The sequence below is a fragment of the Sciurus vulgaris genome, assembly GCF_902686455.1.
Source record: "Sciurus vulgaris genome assembly, chromosome: 2".
Taxonomy (NCBI): domain Eukaryota; kingdom Metazoa; phylum Chordata; class Mammalia; order Rodentia; family Sciuridae; genus Sciurus; species Sciurus vulgaris.
The window spans coordinates 94,291,401-94,311,893 of NC_136462.1; the positions used below are offsets into that span (position 1 = coordinate 94,291,401).

Here is a 20,493-nt window from a genome sequence, read left to right on the forward strand (position 1 = left end):
TCCTTACTTGAATTTCAACGTCCTTAAAATTCAATGGCCTTAATTTTGCTATGAATAGTCTTCAACTATTCCATCGTTTCTTTGAACTTATTTAGAGCTATATGACATTTAGTGCTATCTTTTGTCCTTTTATTTTGGTTTCACAGACTATATATCATGATCCTCTATTTTATCTGTGTTGCTTTTACCTTCCCCAAAAGTCAGTGCCCCAGACCCTTGAACTTAACTACACTTAGTGTTTCCAACCCCCAACACTTTAACTTTTCCTCTGCAGACTACTTTTTTATAAAACATAATTTTAGATGTTGATGGGCCTTTTTTAAAAAAAATCCATTTATTTATATGTGGTGCTGAAAATTGAATCCAGTGCCTCACACATGCTAGGCAAGGGTCTACCACTGACCCATAACCCCAGCCTTGCAGATTACTTTCCACCGGCTCTTCAAGGCCTTCCCCCTTTACATTTTTCTCTAGTTCCCCCTCTCCCCCAATTGTGTACTACACGAAAATGCATCTATGATAGGCTGAATAATGCCCTCACCTCAAGATGTCCGTTTTTGCTATAATTTGGCTCTTAAATGTCCCCCTGAGGCTCATATGTTGAAGGTTTGGTCTTCAGCTTGGTGCCCTGGGAGGTGGCAGAAACTTTAAAAAGTGGAGCCTTGTGGGTCTCATGGAAGACTGGGCCCAAATAGCTTAGCACTTTAATGTCATGTTCATCTACATGAATAAATGGTAGACTATAAATTCTTGGTAAAATGCAACAAGGACTTTTTTTTTTTTTAAACTCTCCATAGTGCCTAGTTCACTCTTAGGCATTCAGACGTCTGGGGTGAATTATAACATAATTATAGCTGAAAACCAGGAACCGATTTTTTTTTTTTTTTTGATGGTCCAAACCGCAGGAAATACACGCAGTCCCTATTTTTAACGTTCTTCCTTAATGTATGCACAACGCTGAAATACCTTCAGCGAAGGGCGAAGTACCTTCTACCAAACCTCAGTGAACAAAGCCCGACTGTTCTCTTGCGTCTAACAAGGGCAAAGCTCTTCCGGTCTTCGTGATCTACCCAGGAAAAATCCCAGATCCGCCACTGCCTTCCCAAGTCCCCCACCAATAGCACCGCGTGACCTCGTAGCCCTAACCTTGCGTCTACAGCTCCGCGTCCTGGGCCGGAGTGCTACGTCAATGCCAACATGGGGTGGGGGCGTGGAAGCCGCGGTCACATGTCGGACACCACCGTCTTCCACTTCCGTCACTTCCGTGTGCGACTGCCGGTTCTGTCCGCTCGGTGCTAGAGTTGCTGGGTTCCTACTTGTATCTGATCGTCCACTCGACTGCCCCTTCCCTTTTCCCAGCGGGAGGGACATGAGTGTCCCTGGGCCACCGCCCCCTGAAGGGGTACTGACCGGGCCCCCTGACATCTTGAAGTCCGGCGAACCGACGCCGGGTACGTGCTATCAGCTGGACTAGCTGCTCCAGTGAGTCCGAGGAGCCGGGACCCAAGTGGGTGGGACTCCGGAGCCTCTCGGAGGGCATCTACTGCTGTCGGCATTTGCGGGCGGGAGGGATCTGGCCCGGCAGCCTGGCGGAATGGGCGGAACCGAAATCTGGAGCGGAAGCTGTATGTTGGGGTGCAGCTGATGGGTGGTTGATGGCGAAATCATTCAGTTTGTGTTGACTCCAGCACATATTGGTTATTCGTCGTAAGGCTAGTGTTTAGGAGTGAGTTTGTCACAAAGGTGATCGATTTATTATTATTCAATATTGGCCGCTTATGAATACTCCGCCTTGCTTGGTGACGTTATTTATCTCCATTCCTCCAGCAGCCTTTTTAACCGGAGGTCCAGGAGAGAGTTAAGCATAAATACCCGAAGGTAAACTTTGAATAAAATAAACTTGCTGTGCATCCAGACTGGTGCTATTTATGTATCGTCATCCTTGGGAGAATTGAGAAAATAGTCACTCAAAGCACTTTGTGTTCTTTGGTTCATATGAGAAACCCTAGATGAGAAAGGTGTAAGGGGTTTGGATCTACCTTTGAAAAATAACCTCTTGTTCCAGAAATGAGGGAATTGCCCCAAGGTAGTGATCTTGGCACTTTCCTGTTTAGACATTTCCTCAGTGATATACTACTCTTCACACCTTCATAAGTTACTTCTATAAATAGGATTTTTGTAGTATATGTTTGCACCTTGGGCCTCTTTCCTAACTCGCTTTTCTCTGTGCTGAATATTTTGATATGTTTGTTTTACACTGATCTCACATATAACATATGTATAAACAATGTGCATGTTACATGTCTGATCCTGTTAGTGGTGCCAGGTTACTATCGCTTGAAATTTTGAAATGGCCCTCAACTCTTTGCTTTCTTGTCCGCCCCCCACTCCTTAATATAGGGGATTCTACTATACAATTTCCATTTCCTCTGTATTTTCATTTTTATTCAGTAGTTGTAAGGCTAGTCATTACGATTTCAACCTGTATTCCCCAGTACTGTTGCATCACTGCCCCAAGATAAAGCTCCAATCATGTCATTCCCATGCTCAGAATCTTTTTTTTTAAATATTTTTTAGTTGTCAAGGGATCTTTTAATTTTATTTATTTATTTATATGTGGTGCTGAGCATCAAACCCAGAGCCTCACATATGCCAGGTAAGTGCTCTACCACTGAGCGACAACTCCTTCACCACTTATTAAACAAGAAGTCCAGACATTTACTTGGCATTTAAGGACCCTCACAGGCTGGCCACACTGAGAGCTGACCTAAGCTGTGTAGATCTCTTTTCTTGACACCTCACACTATCTCCCTTTTCCAGAGCAATCCTTTATTCCCACCTTTCCTTTACCCATATTGCATTCCTTCTAACTGTTATAGAATTCTTACCATTTAGAAATAGTTCACCAATAGATTAATTGTTGGTGGGAGTGTAAATTAATGTCATCTCCGAGGACGGGTTTTACATTGGTTGTTTCAAGAGTGCATAAATCTTTGTTTCAACTGTCTGCTTCTAAAAATTTATCCTACAGAAACTATGACACAATTATGCAGATTAGCTGGAAGCTCACTGCAGTAGTTGTTTGAAACAGCAAAAAAGTAAAAAATAACCTAAATAATCCATCTATAAAGAACTGGTTAAACAAACTATGGAAGAATTCTGTTCTGTTAAAAGGAATATGTTGCTATAGAAAGATACCTAAGATATATATATTAAGAGAAAAGTAGAACAGTTTGAGTTGTATTTTGTTCATGATAGAAAGACTAATATGCATGCTAAGTAAGAAACTTTGGAGTGATATCCATTCTTTAAGCCTCAGATCAATTGCCCATACTTCCTTTAGGAATCATTCCCAGCTTCTCTAATGGCACTAATCATATGCTATGATTTCCCTGTATTATGCCCTTTCAGGAAAGGGGAATTATCTTATTTGTTGTTGTAATCTCAGAAGGTAGTACATGGCATAGACATTCAGCAAATATTTCTTGTATAAATAGGTAAGGACCCTTTCTTTAATTTCTCAAAATAAAATACCTAGAACTTAGTGGCTAAATATGTATAAAAACACGAATAACAGATTCATCCATAAGTAATCAGAAGATTGGGGTGTAGTAGTAGGCCTATGAGTTAATGTGTAAATTGTAAGGGAAGTGAATTAGTTCTTATGCCTTAAACTTGAAACATCTTTATTTGAATGTTTTTGTCTGTTCATCTGTAATATTGATATTTCAGTATTTACTGAAAGAAAGTTACTGTTTGTTCTGTTATTGTCATCAAACCTTAAGCAGTGTAACTATTTTCTGGATATAATTGATTCATTTTTGCATCCAAAGGTACATAAGTGGTACTATATGCCTAAGTGTTCCTCTTTTCCCACTAGATGTATATATATAGATAAATGTGTGTTTTTCAACTTCAATTTAGTTCTTTCTGTTATTTTCTTGCAGTATTGAGAATTCTAAAATTTGTTCATGTGTTTCTTAGGATTAAAGTAAAAACCATACAAATTTATTTTGATTTTCTAAAAGCTTATTTCGACTATGACAGTATGTGGTTTTCCTTTGTCTTGCCAACATTCCAATCTGGTAAAAACTATACCTAGAAATATGCAACAAGCAACATGTTATAATAAATGTATTCTAGATCTATTACTGATTGTTTATAGACTGTTATTGAAGAAAGATGTTTTAGCGTTTAATATTAATTTATAAATGCTTTTAGAGTACAGTTTGAATGAAGTGGTCCTTTTACTTTTTCTCCTCATCCTAAACCAATGATTTCTAAGAGGAAAGCAGAACATCTTGTGTTAAGGAGAATGGGTATGTGCTCTCAGCTCCACAGTAGGCCTCTTTCCCTCCTTAATCTGTGATACTTCAACCTCTTTTAGAACTGTGGCAATTTAAAAGTTTCCTAAGTTTGAATTTTGCTTGGGCACAGGTTTAAGTGACACTTCTCCAGATGAAGGGTTAATAGAGGACTTGACTGTGGAAGACAAAGCAGTGGAACAACTGGCAGAAGGATTGCTTTCTCACTACTTGCCAGATCTGCAGAGATCAAAACAAGCTCTCCAGGAACTCACGTAAGCTAATGGGAAACCAGATATGCACCTATTTCCTCTCTGGCATAGGCATAATTTATATTTGCATACTGTATTAAGGTCTAATGTTTTGTAAAATTTAATAATAATTGAGTATTTCTGTATCTTTCAAATAGAGGTAGAGGAGTACATAGTAATCTGAATGTAAAAAGTGAAATGAATACTCTGAGAATGTTTCATTTCCTCTAAGAAGTACTCCTAAATCTTATCTAACCTCTGATTAGTTTTGGTGTAAAGTATTGCCTAATGGGGATTGTTGTGGGGTGGGTATACACCAGTTTCTGAGTACAGTAGAAAAATTGTGTCCACAAAAGTCCTAATTTTGTCATTCTGATATTTTCAGTTGCTGGTTTGAATGAGTTTTCAGAGATCCTTAAATATCTTTTCTGAGATGACCTGTTTTATTCCTAGTAAATTACTCTATAAATAAAGGATTGCAGTATATGCTAAAGAAGATCAGAATAATGTAGAATAGAACCCATAGAGTGCAATTAGTATACAAAAATATACACTCTTGACTTTATCTACTCTCACCCAGAAATGACAAACTTAACTAGCCTCATCCTGGGTCAGAATCTCTCTGGATTGACTGGGCTGGCTTGTCTGTCATTTTTTTCTTTGGTGGTTAACTTTAAGTTCACTATGAACTGCTTATGCTGTAAGACCTACCCTTTTTTTTGAGGGGATGGTGGTGCTGGGGATTGAACCCAGGGCCTTGTGCTTACAAGGTAAGCACTCTACCAACTGAGCTATCCCCAGCCTAAGACCTACTGACCTACCCTTTTAAAAATTATTTCAGAGGACTTTATTTTGGCAGAAGAAGAGGAATAATCAACTCTGCCTGTTTTATAATTTTTAATAAATAATGTTGATTCATGACTTTATGGTGGTAAATGGATATAAAAGTGTGTTCTATGACATGTAGCATGCTGCTATAGTTAGGAAGTTGGCAATATTCTCAGTTTTCTGCTAATCTCAAGGGAAATTTTTTATCCCTTGTGCATGGTATGCTTTGTATTTTGATGCCAGTCAAGCCTTATTTTAAACAGTCATAAATTGTATAAATTGTGATGAATTGAAGGGAAGATTAGGATACTGTGCAAGCAAAATATGTCTAGATAACATTTTACTTACAGGAAGCTGGTATGAAGGTTTAATTGCAGAGTTTAATTGATAACATTGACTAAAGTACAGTGTTTAGAATAACCCCACTTATGTTCATAGCCACCCAGAAGATGATGATGATGATGATGAAAATCAGCTACTCTATTACTACTGTATGTGTTCTATACGCCCAGCACTTGTTTTTTACCATGTCTTAATTCTCACATCAACTTTATGAAGTATTTAATATTATCCCCACTTAGGATTGAGGAATCTGAGGCTCAGAAAGGTTAAATAACTTGAAAAAGATTACACAGATAGTGGTAGAGTTAACTATTGAATATGATGAGTTAGTAGTTGTTAAACTCATTGAGTATTACAGAATGGTAAGCAAATTTAAGAGAAAAGGAAAAGAGAAATGTTTTCTAGTAATTGCTTCTTTCTCCTACATCTTCTTAAGTAGTGAAATTTGTACCATCAGACCTTTGCTAAGCCATGTCACCATAGAAAGAGAAGCCCAGAGAGGTGAGGGAGAAGGTAGTAGTTGATAAGAATTTATTTTGTAGCTAAAAACCATAGTACAATTTTGAGTGGCCTTTGGAGAGCTTCATTTGAGATAATGCATGCTTGGACCTTCAATAAAAATAGGTTTTCTCTCAAAGAATTCTTCCTTAGACACTGCATCAAGGCATCACAGTCATTTCCAGCATATTTACCAGATTGTACAAAGCTTCAAAGGAATGGAAGTTCAGTCATCTTTTCTGCCCTATTGTATTTCAGCTAAACACTCTCTGGAACCACCACTTCCTCCTTTTTTTCCCCTTTTATTGGTGTATTATAGTTATATATAATAGCTGGGTTAATTTTGACATGATTATACATGCATGTAGTTTAATTTACTCCATTTGAGTCCCTGATGCCCCCACCCCTTCCTCCTCTTTTCCTCCTTTCTCTTCCTCTACTGTGACACCTCTTTGAGTGCTTTGATTTGTGGATCCAGAAAGCACTGTACTTACTGTTACAGTATTATCATAAAGGATGCAGATCAGGGAGATGCATAGGGCCAGGTCTGGGTAGGATCCAAACACAACTTCTGTGCCTTTTCCCAGTGAAATTAGGGCATTTCAAGAACTGCCCCCACCATGGCCACCCAAGGCACATCTGTGTTCACTAACTAGGAATCTCTATTGAGCCTTACTGTTATAAGTTTTTTTTTTTTTTTTTTTTTTTACGTAGGCATGATTGACTGAATCATTGACAACTTAAACTCATCTCCAGTTTCCTCCCTTCTTTGGGCTGATATCACATGGCTCAAAGCTCCAACCCTCTAATCGCATGGTTGGTCTTTCCATCATGTCCAGCCCCCATCCTGAAGCTCTAGAGGTCCACCATAAAGCCACCTACCTCATTGGCATAAAATGAGGTATGATTCAAGGAACTCATGGATAACAAAGATATTGTTATCGCTTGGGGAATTTCAAGGATTTTAGAAACTGTGCTCAGAACTTGGGACAAAGGTCAGACAAATTCTTATTATACAACAGTTGTCTCTATATCTTTGTTAAAAATTTTTCTTTCTTATTGTTGAGTTTTTAGTTCTTTGTTTATTTTTGATACCAGTTCTTTATGTTTCAAATAGTTTCTTCAAGTGCATGGTTCATCTTTTTGTTTTCTTAACAGTTTCTTTGGCAGAGCAGAATTTTTAAATTTGAATAAAGTCTGACATCAGTTTTTCCTTTCATGGATCATGCTTTTGGTATTATATTTAAAAACTTATCACTGGACCTCTGTTTTCTTCTAGAAGTTTTAGTTTTGCATTTTACATTTAGATCTGTGATCCATTTTGAGTTAATTTTTGTGAAGGGTTTAAAATCTGTGACCAGATTCATTTCTTTACATGTGATCATTCTATTGATCCAGCAACATTTATTGAAAAGACCATATTCTTTCTTCATTGTATTATAATTGTTCATTTGTCAAAGAGCAGTTGATTATATTTATTTGGGTCAATATAAGAGCTTTTTATTCTGATCCATCTGTCAGTAGTCTGTTGTTTGCAATACCATGCTGTCTTGATTTCTGTAGCTCTATAGTAAATCTTGAGATTGAATAGGGTAAATCTTCCAACTTTTTTTTTTCAATATTGTGCTATTCTTTGCCTTTCCATGTGAAATGTAGAATTGGTTGCTACCTCCTAAATAACTTTGTTTGGGATTTTATTGACTCTCTAGATCAACTTGGGAAGAATTGACATCTTAAAAATAATTTGTTTAATCTGTGTACTTGGAATATTTCTCCATTATTTGAATATTTTGTTTTTATCAAGAGAGTTTTATGCTTTTTTTGCATCCTCTACATGTTTTTTAAGATTTATACCTAAGTATTTCACTGTGGAGAGAGGATATTTTATAAGTGGTATAGCTTTTTAAGTTTCTCAAATTCATTGCTGGTACCTAGGCAAGCAACTGACTTTGTGTATTAGCCTCATGTCCTGAAATCTTACTTTAATTGTTTGGTAGAAATCACCAATGAATCTGTCTGGTCTTGGTACTTTTATTTTATTTTTTTTGGAGTCAGTATTGATTTGGCTTGTCTAATAAATACAGACCGATTTAGATTTTCTGTTTCTACTGATGTGAGTTTTGGTAGTTTATGTCTTTGAAAGACTTGGTCTACACCATCCATGTTATTAAATTTGTGGGCACAGCATTGTTGGAAGTATTCCTTCATTATCCTTTTAATGTCATGGGATTACCAGTGACCCTTTTATGAATGATATCAGTAATTTCTGTCTTTTTTCCTGGTTGATCTGGCTAGAGGCTTATCAGTTTTATTGCTACGGAAGCTTTTGGTTATGTTGATTTTTCCTTTATTGTTTTTCAGTTGTTACATCCTGTTTTTGCTGTTCTACTTATCTAATATGATTGACTTACTGAGTTTTCCTGTCCTGTGTTCTGTATTTCATCTTCTGCGACCTCTGGCCTGAACTGTAGGGAGAAACTTGTGACCTGTGCAGTGTCCAAACTCAGTGCTAAATGATGGACATGTTGTAATTATCCTTCTCATAGCTATATCTCTTTTTCATTACTGCTATTCAGCACAGTTTTGCAGGCAAATCATATTTCTTTTTAAAATATCATTTAATGTCACTTATTCCTGTGACTCTTCCATAGACCAATTTGGAGAAGAATATCAGAGAAGTTGGCTGCTCTTCCTCAACAGGATTTGAATCAGAATTTTAATGAGGAACCTTAGAAGTCACCTGGTCTGACCTCTCTTTAGAAATGAGATGTTTTAGGTTCAGAGAAATAAACTGATTCCCCAAAGCCACACAACTAGCGTTGGTAGGGGGAAGGTTGTGATTCCTAGTTCTATTTTTTTTTTTTTTAACTTGCTGCTTATTTATCGTCTTGAACTTACTATCCCTTGATACTGCATCCTTCCCAATTCTAATCAGAAAGTCAGTGCTCATCATTTCCTTTATAGGAAGATTGCTGTTTTAAAGTATATAAGACATTGAGTTTTTAGGGAAAATATTGTACAAAGCTTTTTTTGGGGATAATACGTAGAATTGAAAATACTTTTAATTGATTTGATTATTTTAGTTGTTAGAGTCTGAAGTTGAAGCAAGAATGTAAGACACGTTAGTTATCAGTGTGCCTTTATAGTATTATTTTGAAAAAGATTATGCTAAACTAAATAAACCTTGGAGGAAATACATTTCCAACTCAATTTCTAATCTTTAGCATTAGCCAATATGAATGTGATTCCTTTTGAAGAACTACCACTTAAAATATGTAAAGTTTCTTTTGGCTATGTGCTTTTGTTTCAGACAGAACCAAGTTGTGTTATTAGATACACTGGAACAAGAGATTTCAAAATTTAGAGAATGTCATTCTATGTTGGATATTAATGCTTTGGTAAGTATGATTTCATTGATATAACTCAATGATACATTGTTTTAGAAATAGCTAGGGCCCTTGCAGCGGTGCAAACCTGTGGAGTAATATATCCCCATTGGTGCAAAATACAAAACCCTCAAATGATTGGTGGTTCTAGGAGACTAAATGATTGGTGGTTTCGAGTGGTGTGATGTGCTGATTGACGCACTGATTGGATAGGAACCAAACAAAAGAGTGTGCTGTTTCCGTAATAAAGGAGTCAGCAGCTACAAGCTTGCCTGCTCTTACGGGGCTCCCAGTGTCTATGTGGTTATTGACACTGCACCCTTCACCCCCCATTACACAAGCCGCCATGATAAACAATATACACCTGTGCATGACTATAATCTCAGTGACTTGGGGGACTGAGGCAGGAGGATTGCAAATTCAAAGGCAGCCTCATCAACTTAGTAAGGCCACTTACTGAGACTGTCTCAAAAAAAAAAAAAACAAAAAAAAAAAACACAAAAACTAAGTTTATCCTCTCAGCTATGTACTTAGAATGTCACTTATATATGTTTAGGATATTAACATCTGCATTTTTAAAATTTATAATTTGGGCTTCGTAGCTTATCTGGTTGAAGCACCTATACAGTAGAGTTTAGAATTTAAAAAAAAATTTTTTATGTGTTCTTTTTTAGTTATACATAACAATAGAATGTATTTTGACATATCATATATACATGGAGTATAACTTCCCATTTTTGTGGTTGTACATGATGTGGAGTTACCCTGGTCACGTATTCACATATGAACATAGGAAAGTTATGTCTGATTAGTGTCTTTCCCATTCACATCCCTCTCCCTTCTCTGCACTCTACCCTGTCTAATCCAGTGAACTCCCCCACCCACCACATCTATGGTGAGTCAGCATCCACACATCAGAGAGAACATTTGGCCTTTGGTTTTTTAGGATCAGCTTATTTCACTTAACATGATAGTCTCTAGTTTCATCCATTTACCAGCAAGTGCCATAATTTCATTCTTCTTTATGACTGAGTAATATTCCATTGTATATATGTACCACATTTTCTTTATCATTTATCTAACTGAAGAGCTGCTATAAACATTAATGTGTCCACATTACTATAGTATGCTGATTTTAAGTCCTTTGGGTATATAGCAAGGAGTGGGATAATTGGGTCAAATGGTGTTTCCATTCCAAGTTTTCTGAGGAATCTCCAGAGTGGTTGCACCAATTTGCAGTCCCACCAAATGAATGTACCTTTTCCCACATCCTCGCCCACATTTATTGTTACTTGTATTATTTATAATTGCCATTCTGACTGGAGTGAGATGAAATGTGGTTTTAATTTGCATTTCTCTAACTGCTAGTGATGTTGAATATTTTTTCATATATCTGTTGATAAATTATATTCTTCTGTGAAGTATCTGTTCAGTTCCTTAGCCCATTTATTGATTGGGTTATTTGTTTTTTTGGTGTTAAGTTTTTTGAATTCTTTATATATCCTGGAGATTAATGCTCTATCTGAGGTGCGTGTTGTAAAGATTTTATCCCATTCTGTAGCCTCTCTGTTCACATTATTGAGTGTTTCCTTTGCTGTGAAGAAACTTTTTAGTTTGATACCATTCCATTTATTGATTCTTGATTTTACTTCTTGTGGTTTAGGATTCTTGTTGAAGAATTCAGTTCCTAAGGTGACATATTAGAGATTTTGGCCTACTTTTTCTTCTGTTCGGCACAGGATCTCTGATCTAATTCCTAGGTCCTTGTTCCACCTTGAGTTGATTTTTGTGCAGGGTGAGAGATAGGGGTCTAAATTCATTTTGCTACATACGGATTTCCAGTTTTCACAGTACCATTTATTGAAGAGGCTATCTTTTTTCCAAAGTATGTTTTTGATGCCTTTGTTATGAGATAACTGTATTTATGTGCATTTGTCTCCTTTTTTCTATTCTGCACCATTGGTCTATGTATCTGTCTTGGTGCCAGTACCATGTTATTTTTGTTACCATGGCTCTGTAGTATAATTTAAGGTCTGGTATTGTGATGCCTCCTGCTTCACTTTTCTTGCTAAGGATTCCTTTAGCTATTCTGGGTCTCTTATTTTTCCAAATGAATTTCATGATTGCTTTTTCTAGTTCTGTGAAGAATGTTATCAGAACTTTTAATAGGAATTGCTTTAAATCTGTGTAGTGCGTTTGGTATTATGGCCAGTTTGACATTGTTAATTCTGCCTATCCAAGAACGTGGGAGATCTTTCCATCTTCTAAGGTATTTTTCAGTTTCTTTCTTTAGTGTTCTCTAGTTTTTATTGTAGAGGTCTCTTCTTTTGTTAGATTGATTCCCAAATATTTTATTTTTTTCTGAAGCTATTGTCTTTGGGATAGTTTTCCTAATTTCTCTTTCAGTGGATTCATAACTTATGAATAGAAATGCATTAGATTTATGCATATTGGTTTTATATCCTGCTACATTGCTGAATTTATTTACAAGTTCTAGAAGTTTTCTAGTGGAGTTTTTTGGGTCTTCTAAATATAGAATCATGTCATCAGCAAATAGGATAAGATAGGGCCTCCTTGTCTTATTCTGGTTTTTAAAGGGAATGCTTTCAATTTTTCTCCATTTGAAATGATGTTGGCCTTGGGTTTAGCATATATAGCTTTTGTGATGTTGAGGTATGTTTCTACTATCTCTAGTTTTTCTAGTGCTTTGAACGTGAATGGATGTATTTTGTCAAATGCTTTATCTGCATCTATTGAAATAATCTTGTGCTTCTTGTCTTTTTCTAGTGATGTGATGAATTACATTTATTGATTTCCAAATGTTGAACCAAACCTTGCATCCCTGGGATGAACCCCATTTTATCATGGAGCACTATCTTTTTAATATGTTTTTTGTATGTAATTCACCAGTGTTAAAATTTTTTCCTTTTATGTTCATCAGGGATATTAGTCTGAAATTTTCTTTCCTTGATGTATCTTTAGAATTTTTCTTTTTAACAGGAAACTTTAATATGCTCTGCTGGAATTTTCATGCCTCATTATCTTTTGTATGTTGAACTTGTGAAATTGAACTTATTTTTAAGTCGTAATTATATCTGCTCATTGTTGTGATCGGCACGACAGTTTATTCAAGCTAACTGAACAGTGGATGAGGGAATGGAGAAAAGACAAACACACAAATAGAGAAAAATCCAGGGTCCTGATGAAGACTGACCATGAGCAAGCTTGGCATATTTATTACATAGGTTTAAATATCCAAAGGATTTATTGTAGCCAGGTGTGGTGACTCATGCTGTAATCCCAGTGGCTTGGGAGGCTGAGGCAGGAGGATCACAAGTTCAAAGCCAGCCTCAGCAAAAGTGAGGCACTAAGCAACTCAGTGAGACCCTGTCTCTAAATAACATACAAAATAGGGCTGGGGATGTGACTCAGTGGTCAAGTGTCCCTAAGTCTTAATCCCTGGTACAAAAAAAAAAAAAAAAAAAAAAAAAAGAAAGAATTTCTTGTGAGAAAATTTCTTTAAGATAAACAGAACTGAAGTTGAAGGTATAAACAGCCCAATTAAAACTTATCAGCTTGTGCCCATAATTCTCTAATCCCAGGCAGCTGGCATTTGAACCCACGGTTAAGAATGAGAAATTGTGTGGCTGGCACAGAATCTTCCTTTGACAGTTCATAACCATAGCAGCTGGACAATCTTAATTCAACACCTTGGTGCTGAGTTCTCCAGAGAGGGATCGCCTCTATCACAGGACAGTTCAAACCGATGATTCAGTCACCACTCCTGACAGCTCATAATTGAAGACTTAGAAAATTCAAAGTAAGGAACTGTTAGGGTACTCTTTTTCCCATTAAGGAAAGTACAGTCTCTATCAATGACTTGGTTTCTTAAATTAGCATTTGTTTAATTATATGGCATATGTATAATGCTATAATAAATTAATGCTATGGCTGAAATGAACACTTTGAGAATGATCTGTTAGATCTTTCAAATAGTTCAGTAATTGAATTTCATCAGCAACTCTAGTTTTTTGATAAGGAGAACTGATATTCTTTTTTTAAGAAAAGATAGTTAGCAAAAACAAGAAACTACCTTTCTTTTCCCCTTGAACATTAGTAATAGCTTGGTTTGCATGTTTTATATTTGTGGTAGGGATCCATACATACCTCAAAAAGTCGACTTTTCTTTGTGAAGATGAAGTTTACTAATGTTTTCCTTACAGAACAATCAAAAACAGAGTCCATATTCTCTAACCTGGGACAGAGAGAGACTCGTATTAAATATAACGTCTTCTGTTCAGTAGTTCCTGATGTCTTGTGAAGGGGTGAGACAGGTTACACTGATCAACTTTTGTGTTCTTCACTGAGTTCATGTTGTAGTAGAGTATTTGTTGCACTAATGAACTAAGCAGATGCAATACCATTACCTCAATCTGAAGAGATAGAAACTGAGTTTTCTTCTTTTTTCCTCTCTCATCCAAGAGTAGTTCTGATTATCATCTAGAAATTGAAAAGAGGAAGGAACTGAGAGAGGTTGGTCTGGAAGCTGTAGATCTTGTCAGATTATGACTTTTATTTGCAGCTACATTAAAGTTGCAAATTTCTCTATGGATGCTTTTCTCTTCTGGTTCTGTTGCATTACCTGAGAATAAGGTGTTCTCCCTTCCCCTTTTCTCCCACCTATGTAGGCCTACATCATCCTCTTACTCCTGTCATAAGACTTAGCTTAGGCTCTGCAGGCTGGCTGAGATGTAAAGCATGTGCTTATAACTCCTGGGGAAGCACAGTATCCTTGTAGAGGCTCTTCTGCTTGGTTTGACCTCAAAAGCCCAAGGAACATGACCAAACTTGTCCACAGTTCTCCCAGTGATCTCTGGTCACAGCTTGGGTTTTCCTGATGAGCAGTGCATCAATTAAACTGCCCTGTATATCCTGGTTTGCTCCCTCTTTTTTTTTTTTTTTTTTTTTTTTTTAAATAAAGAATGTTTACATTTCTTAAACTGATAGCTTTTGGATAGTCTACTTAAATAAAAGAATTATTTAATGCTTTCAAAGCAAAATGCTAGCTGTACACAGTTAAATATAAAGGTCTTTTTTTTGTCACTCTGAACTGAATCAAGTATTTTTCAAATCCAGCTAATGTTTTAAATAAAATTCGTGTTTTGGAACTCGAAATGTGGACATAATTAAGACTCTAAAAAACTGACCTATTTAGGAAGAATGAACTATGGTTTGGGCATTGCTATATTTATCCATTTTGATATTTTACTGTGTTTTAACTTTTCATTTACTTTTCCATGTTAAGTTCACTGAAGCTAAACACTATCATGCCAAATTGGTGAACATAAGGAAAGAGATGCTGATGCTTCATGAAAAGACATCAAAGTTAAAGGTGAGTTGAAAAATTCTTTATACAAGTTGAAGTTTATTTTTCTTCGGTATTCATGTTTTGACTTTTTATTGCTCCATGTACAGTAATACACTTAAATCACAGTACATTGTTTTCTTTTAATACTTGTCATTTTTTAAATCCCTCCCTGAGCTTCTTTACTAATAACTTGGAAGATAGGTTCATATTCTTGAATATGCAGCTGCAATTATCATTTAATAAGAACTTGTAGTAACTTTTTTATTTTTAGTTCAGAGGACCTTGAATACCCAGAATAAATTTTAAAGTTAAATTTGAAATGTATTAGTATGTATTGATTATGTCAAATTATAGTTTCATTATTTTTGAATTAGACCATAACCTATAACCCTTGATTGTTCTCTTTTCTCTGACATAGAAAAGGGCACTTAAACTGCAGCAGAAGAGGCAGAAAGAAGAGTTGGAAAGGGAGCAGCAACGAGAAAAAGAATTTGAAAGAGAAAAGCAGTTAACAGCCAAACCAGCTAAAAGGGCATGAAAAGTTGTTTTTGTGTGTTTTCTTCATGTGTCCTATACTCTTTGGATTTAAGATGACCTAAGTGTGAAGTGAGGTTCAGATAGTGCCTTATACTTTTGTGTTATGTTTTGAAATCTTCATCCCAGGATTGCCCTGTCTTCATATCTTACTTAAGCCATTTAAGAAGCCTTTCTTTTTTAGTAGTAGACATAATGTCACTTGGTTTTGATATTTATGTGTAAGTTTTTCAACTTTTGTTTCACTAATTTTATGATTCACTACTTTTGACTTCCTGTCATTTGTAAACTGAAAAATGCTTTGATTATTATGAGAGTCTAGACTCTTCAGTAGTTCAAAATTAGTATGAATTTTTAAGTTTATTGATTGTAGATTTAAAAGTTACAGTTGCTTATTTTATGAGATGACTTGCCTTTCTGGCATTGAAATACTGATTTTGATAATTGCCTTTTCATTGCTTAGTTAAGAAAAATTGCCAGTTTTTTAATCACATACGCCCCTGGAAAAGAGATAGCGTAAGCCTTTCTGAAGAACATAATGGGAAAGTATATACACCGGAAATAACAGCACCTTCAGCATAGATTAGGTGAGCAAGATGCCAGATAGATTCTTCTAACCATATATTCTTGCTTCTTATTTTTGTTACTTATGTACCTTTGGGGTTCAAAGTAGATGACATCATTCCTTAAGTTTGACAGGGGTGATGGAGCTATCATATACTCAAATGCCCCTATGGATTTATACTTAGTCATTAGGCAGTGAGATACAGTTTCTGTGCTTTTAAATCTCAAAGTATAAAGAAAAGTACCAACTACCTACTTTATAGATAATGATAAGATTGGTGGAAAAATTGGTAAATAGCTTCAAAAAAGAGGCAACATGATGCCTTTAGTGTTCTCTAGAATTTTTTTTTCTGATATTATATGTAGGAACTTATGTGAGGGAAATAATATGAAGTTTCATTGTTTGAAATTGAAATTGTATTATACCTTTATTTTAGTATTATTTAACATTCAACTGGTCTCCAATCAAAGAATGTGTATCTTTTATAATCCACATTACATTTTTGGTAAGCTGGAACCACTACCTCTGATCACATATTAGGCTAATGATATAGAAAGCAATAGATTTAAGTTAGGTGCTAAGAACTGGTGTTTAGAGGTTTAAGTAATTTGTTTGAAGGAGCCTTCTTTAATGAATGAATTATAGTCTCACAATTCACTTGACTTTAACTTAAGAATATAAATATATTTGAAAAGGCTAAGTGTTGCCATCCATCACTTGCAAAATTGCCTATGGAATTATTCACTAGGGCTTGGAGGACAATGTCACCTAAATTGCTGAATGTACTCTTTTATAATACGATATCTGATAAAGACTGTGCATTGTTTTTCAGAGTGGTTTTGACCAGTTGTAATGGTGGTTTAAAATGCTGGTTCCTGGTCACCACTCAATCTACTGAAGCAAATCTATTTGTTTGGTTTGTTTGTTTTACTTTATTTTTAAAGTTTTCCCCAGTGATTCTCCTACATCTTGAAAGATAAGAATCACAGTTGTAGTGGCTAAGGTCATGGTTTCCCATACTAAGCTGCGTATTGTTTTTGCCTGGGAACTTAAAAAATACATTTTGAGTTCTTACAGATTAGTTTTGATAAGAGCCAATGTATTTTTAGGGCACTCCTCAGATAATTATGATGCAAGGAACCACTGGTATAGACTATCTAGTGATTTATGTTTATAAGCAGTGAAATAGTTTAAAAGCTCTCTAGTGAATTTTGCGGTGCTGGGGATTGAACTCAGGACCTTCTGCTTGCAAGGCAAGCACTTTACCAACTGAGCTATATCCCCAGCCCTGAATTGTTGTTTTTAATATATAGTCAGATTTAAAACTGAACCGTAGAAGACAGGAAATAAATACAGAATTCTAGTTAATTAATTGAATTTCTGTGTTAAATCATGTTTATTGAATGAATGTTAAGGCACATAAGCTTCTTTTAGAATTGTACTATTAAGTTTTGAAGACTTTTAAACATAGCAAAACAAATATATATCAGCATCCTTTATTTGAGGTAAATGGTAAATCAAAAGTACTGTTATCTTGGTAATTAAAATCTAAAATAATTGTACTTCAATAACAAATATATCTTGCTAACTAAACATATAAACCTTATAATTAATCTTGCTGTATTTTTCACAAAATGGGGTTGGTTGAAAAAAGTTACCTTTGTTTTGAACTATCAAATATGTACTGAACTGAAAGATGCAAATTCATTGTGTTTACTCTGCGATAAGTATCATGTAAATATGCAGTTGCTGAATGTAATATAGATGTGCCCACAGTGAGTGTTTGGGTGGATAGTGTATAAGTTATAAGTGTACTAATTATATGCCCTCATACATTTGTCTAATTTTGAACTTGTAAACTTGTAAAGTGAGGATTTTTATGCATTTAATTAAAAAATCTCTAAATTATCCACTGTTCATCTGTAATACTTACATTTTCTGTATTTACTTAAAGATAGTTGCTGTTTATGCAGTTATTGTAATCAGTGATTTTTAATCATTAAAGCTCCTAACATCATTGCTCATACTTAACAAGTTAGTTTCTAGATGTTTCTTTGGAGAAGATAGTTCCTATATAAACATATATTTAAGATTTCTGTTGCTCACTTATTCATGTTGTTTTAGATGAGTGAGATGAGTTGTTAGGTGGGTGAGACCAGGTTTATTTTCAAATTCAATAAGAGAAGCTGGTAGTCAGAAGAGACATTTCTAATGACTTTAATTTGAAAAGCACTTAAGCAAAAATTCCTTAGTAGAAACAGTGTAAAGGAAGAGTAATCAAAGAAAGTTGGGTACAATTTGGAGCATGGTGGGGATGGTAATCTAGGAGAAAGGGGAAGACCAAGACCAAAGTGAAAGGTTAAAGTATTCTATCTTTAACCTGTGTTTCCTGAATAAGGAGGCTTATGTGCATATAGAGAAGAATTAATAAAATTCACCTATTTTAGGATAAAAGTAGTAAAATGTTGCCCCCTACTGTCTCTTCATTGCAAACTGAGGAAAATCTTGTAGCTGTTCATTCTGGTTTTGACCATAAACATATCCCTAATGCATTCCAGGAAATCTGTGATGCTTAAATCTGAATAAGGATGGGACTAACAAATCACTCTGAGAATGTGTGGATGCTGAACACTCTTAATTTTTAGGTTTGGATTTAATTATTGCATTAGAAAAGACAGTTAAGTGCAGGGAATACTAAGCAATATGTGTATAGATCTAGATTCCTGCTTTGATTATAATATTTAAAATTTTAAAACATATAGGAACTAAGTAGTTTAGTGGACTCCTGAAGTCAGATTGTCTTGGTTCATATTCCTGCTTGACTTGGGGTGTTGGACAACTTGCTTAAACTCTGTACCTCAGGGTCTCTGTCAGTGTGGGATAATCAGAGTTTCTAGCTTCATTAGGGTCCAGAGTTTTACATTTATATAAAAGCCCTTAACAAAATAGTAAAAGTCCAAATGTTGGATGTCATATACACTTGAAGTCACATATACACTTGGAGGAACTTACTTTGCTCCTTTTTGCACATCTAGTTTTTTTGTGAGGTATAGGGCATTGAACCCAGGAGTGCTTTACCACTGAGCTACATCCCTAACCCTTTTCATTTTGTGACAGTTTCTCCCTAATTTTCTTAGAGCCTCTCTAAGCTGCTGAGGCTGACTTTGAACTTGCGATCCTCCTGCCTCAGCTTTCCAAGTTGGTGTGTATCACTGTGCCCAGCTTACACATCTATTTTTGTTTGAGTTCCCATTGCCTAGAATCCTTCACTGTAATGTCTGCCTGTTGGATCCCTATTCATTCTTTATAACTCAAATGCCACTTCTTTCTGGTTTTTCTCCCCACCTCCCAAAGAATTTAATACTTTCATAATACATTTGCCTCAGTGCTTACAGTATTGGTTATCCATTCATGTGTTTCTCAAAATCAAAGATATTTATTAATCATCTTTTTTATTCTATCCTATAGTTGGTGTGTTAGTATTCTCCAGAGAAACACAGAACCAATATATGTTTACATATTTATACATTGTAGAGATGTGCATGCATAATACATATGTATGTAGAAGAGAGAGAAAATTCCAGGAATTGGTTTATTGGATTGTGGAGGTGCTGACAGATCTGAAATTTGCAGGACTGGCTGGCAGGCTGGAGACCCTGGGGAGGAATTGATGTTGCAGTGTGAGTCCAAAGGTTGGCAGAATTCCTTCTTCCTTGGGGTTCTCAGTCTTTTTCAAGAGAATAAGACCTTCTGCTGAGTGGGTAAGTCCTCTACCAGCTGCTTCTACTTTATGAACTGATTTGCTGATTCAGGGAATCTGGTAACATCTGAACCAGGGCAGGAAAGTCTCTAGTGATCCCTGAGAAGTTCCAGCACATTTTGTGTGTACTCACCTTCGATGGGTGGCAAAAAATAGCCTTTGTCATTACTACCATTAAGGGTGTGGGTTCATGTGATATTGAAGAATACAGACACTGACTTTTTAGCTAGAGGGCAGGAGAAATTAGTGATGCAGTGGAATGTGTGATCACATTATGCAGAATCCATACCAGTGCAAGATCTCAGGTTTTTCTTGTTGTTCTGGTGATCAAACCCAGGGTCTCACTCGTGCTGAGCATGTGCTTTATCACTGAGCTACAGCCCCAACCCATCAGAATGGTTCTTGAACAGACAGAGGGATATAAAGATTGGAAAATACATCCAGGTTCTGTCCAATGATTTGTATAACAAGCTCCCCAATGAAGACTTAGAGCAACTGAGGAAGATTGTGTCCACAGAGAGCTGTGCCACTTCTGGGGCCTTTGTGTCTGAAGCCAGCACACTAAAACCACTAGCCACCGAGTCTGCCGTGTGGATATATCCAGGAAGAAATGTATCTGTAGGCTTTTTTGGGTTAACATTTATACCCAAAAAAGGT

General features: G+C 36.0%; 1 protein-coding gene across 2 annotated transcripts; it reads left to right on the plus strand.

Moving 5' to 3' along the window:
* The first annotated feature begins 1,270 nt into the window (after nt 1–1,270).
* BLOC1S6 (biogenesis of lysosomal organelles complex 1 subunit 6) lies at nt 1,271–17,289 on the plus strand. 2 transcript variants are annotated; one of them, XM_079127493.1, is made up of 5 exons: nt 1,271–1,451; nt 4,438–4,579; nt 9,534–9,621; nt 14,915–15,001; nt 15,396–17,289. In XM_079127493.1, the coding sequence occupies exons 1-5, from the start codon at nt 1,370–1,372 to the stop codon at nt 15,513–15,515; spliced, it is 519 nt and encodes a 172-aa protein (XP_078983619.1). In that variant the 5' UTR covers nt 1,271–1,369; the 3' UTR covers nt 15,516–17,289. The 2 variants fall into 2 exon arrangements, with proteins under 2 accessions (XP_078983619.1, XP_078983620.1); XM_079127494.1 differs by lacking the exon at nt 1,271–1,451 and adding an exon at nt 1,474–1,625.
* Nucleotides 17,290–20,493: the final 3,204 nt, after the last annotated feature.

Bases quoted from the DNA above. Each gene is read 5' to 3' on its own strand.
- BLOC1S6 (XM_079127493.1), top strand. From the start codon at position 1,370: ATGAGTGTCCCTGGGCCACCGCCCCCTGAAGGGGTACTGACCGGGCCC. The intron at 1,452-4,437 runs GTACGTGCTATC...GCTTGGGCACAG, and splicing joins GTCCGGCGAACCGACGCCGG to GTTTAAGTGACACTTCTCCA. The intron at 4,580-9,533 runs GTAAGCTAATGG...CTTTTGTTTCAG, and splicing joins CAAGCTCTCCAGGAACTCAC to ACAGAACCAAGTTGTGTTAT.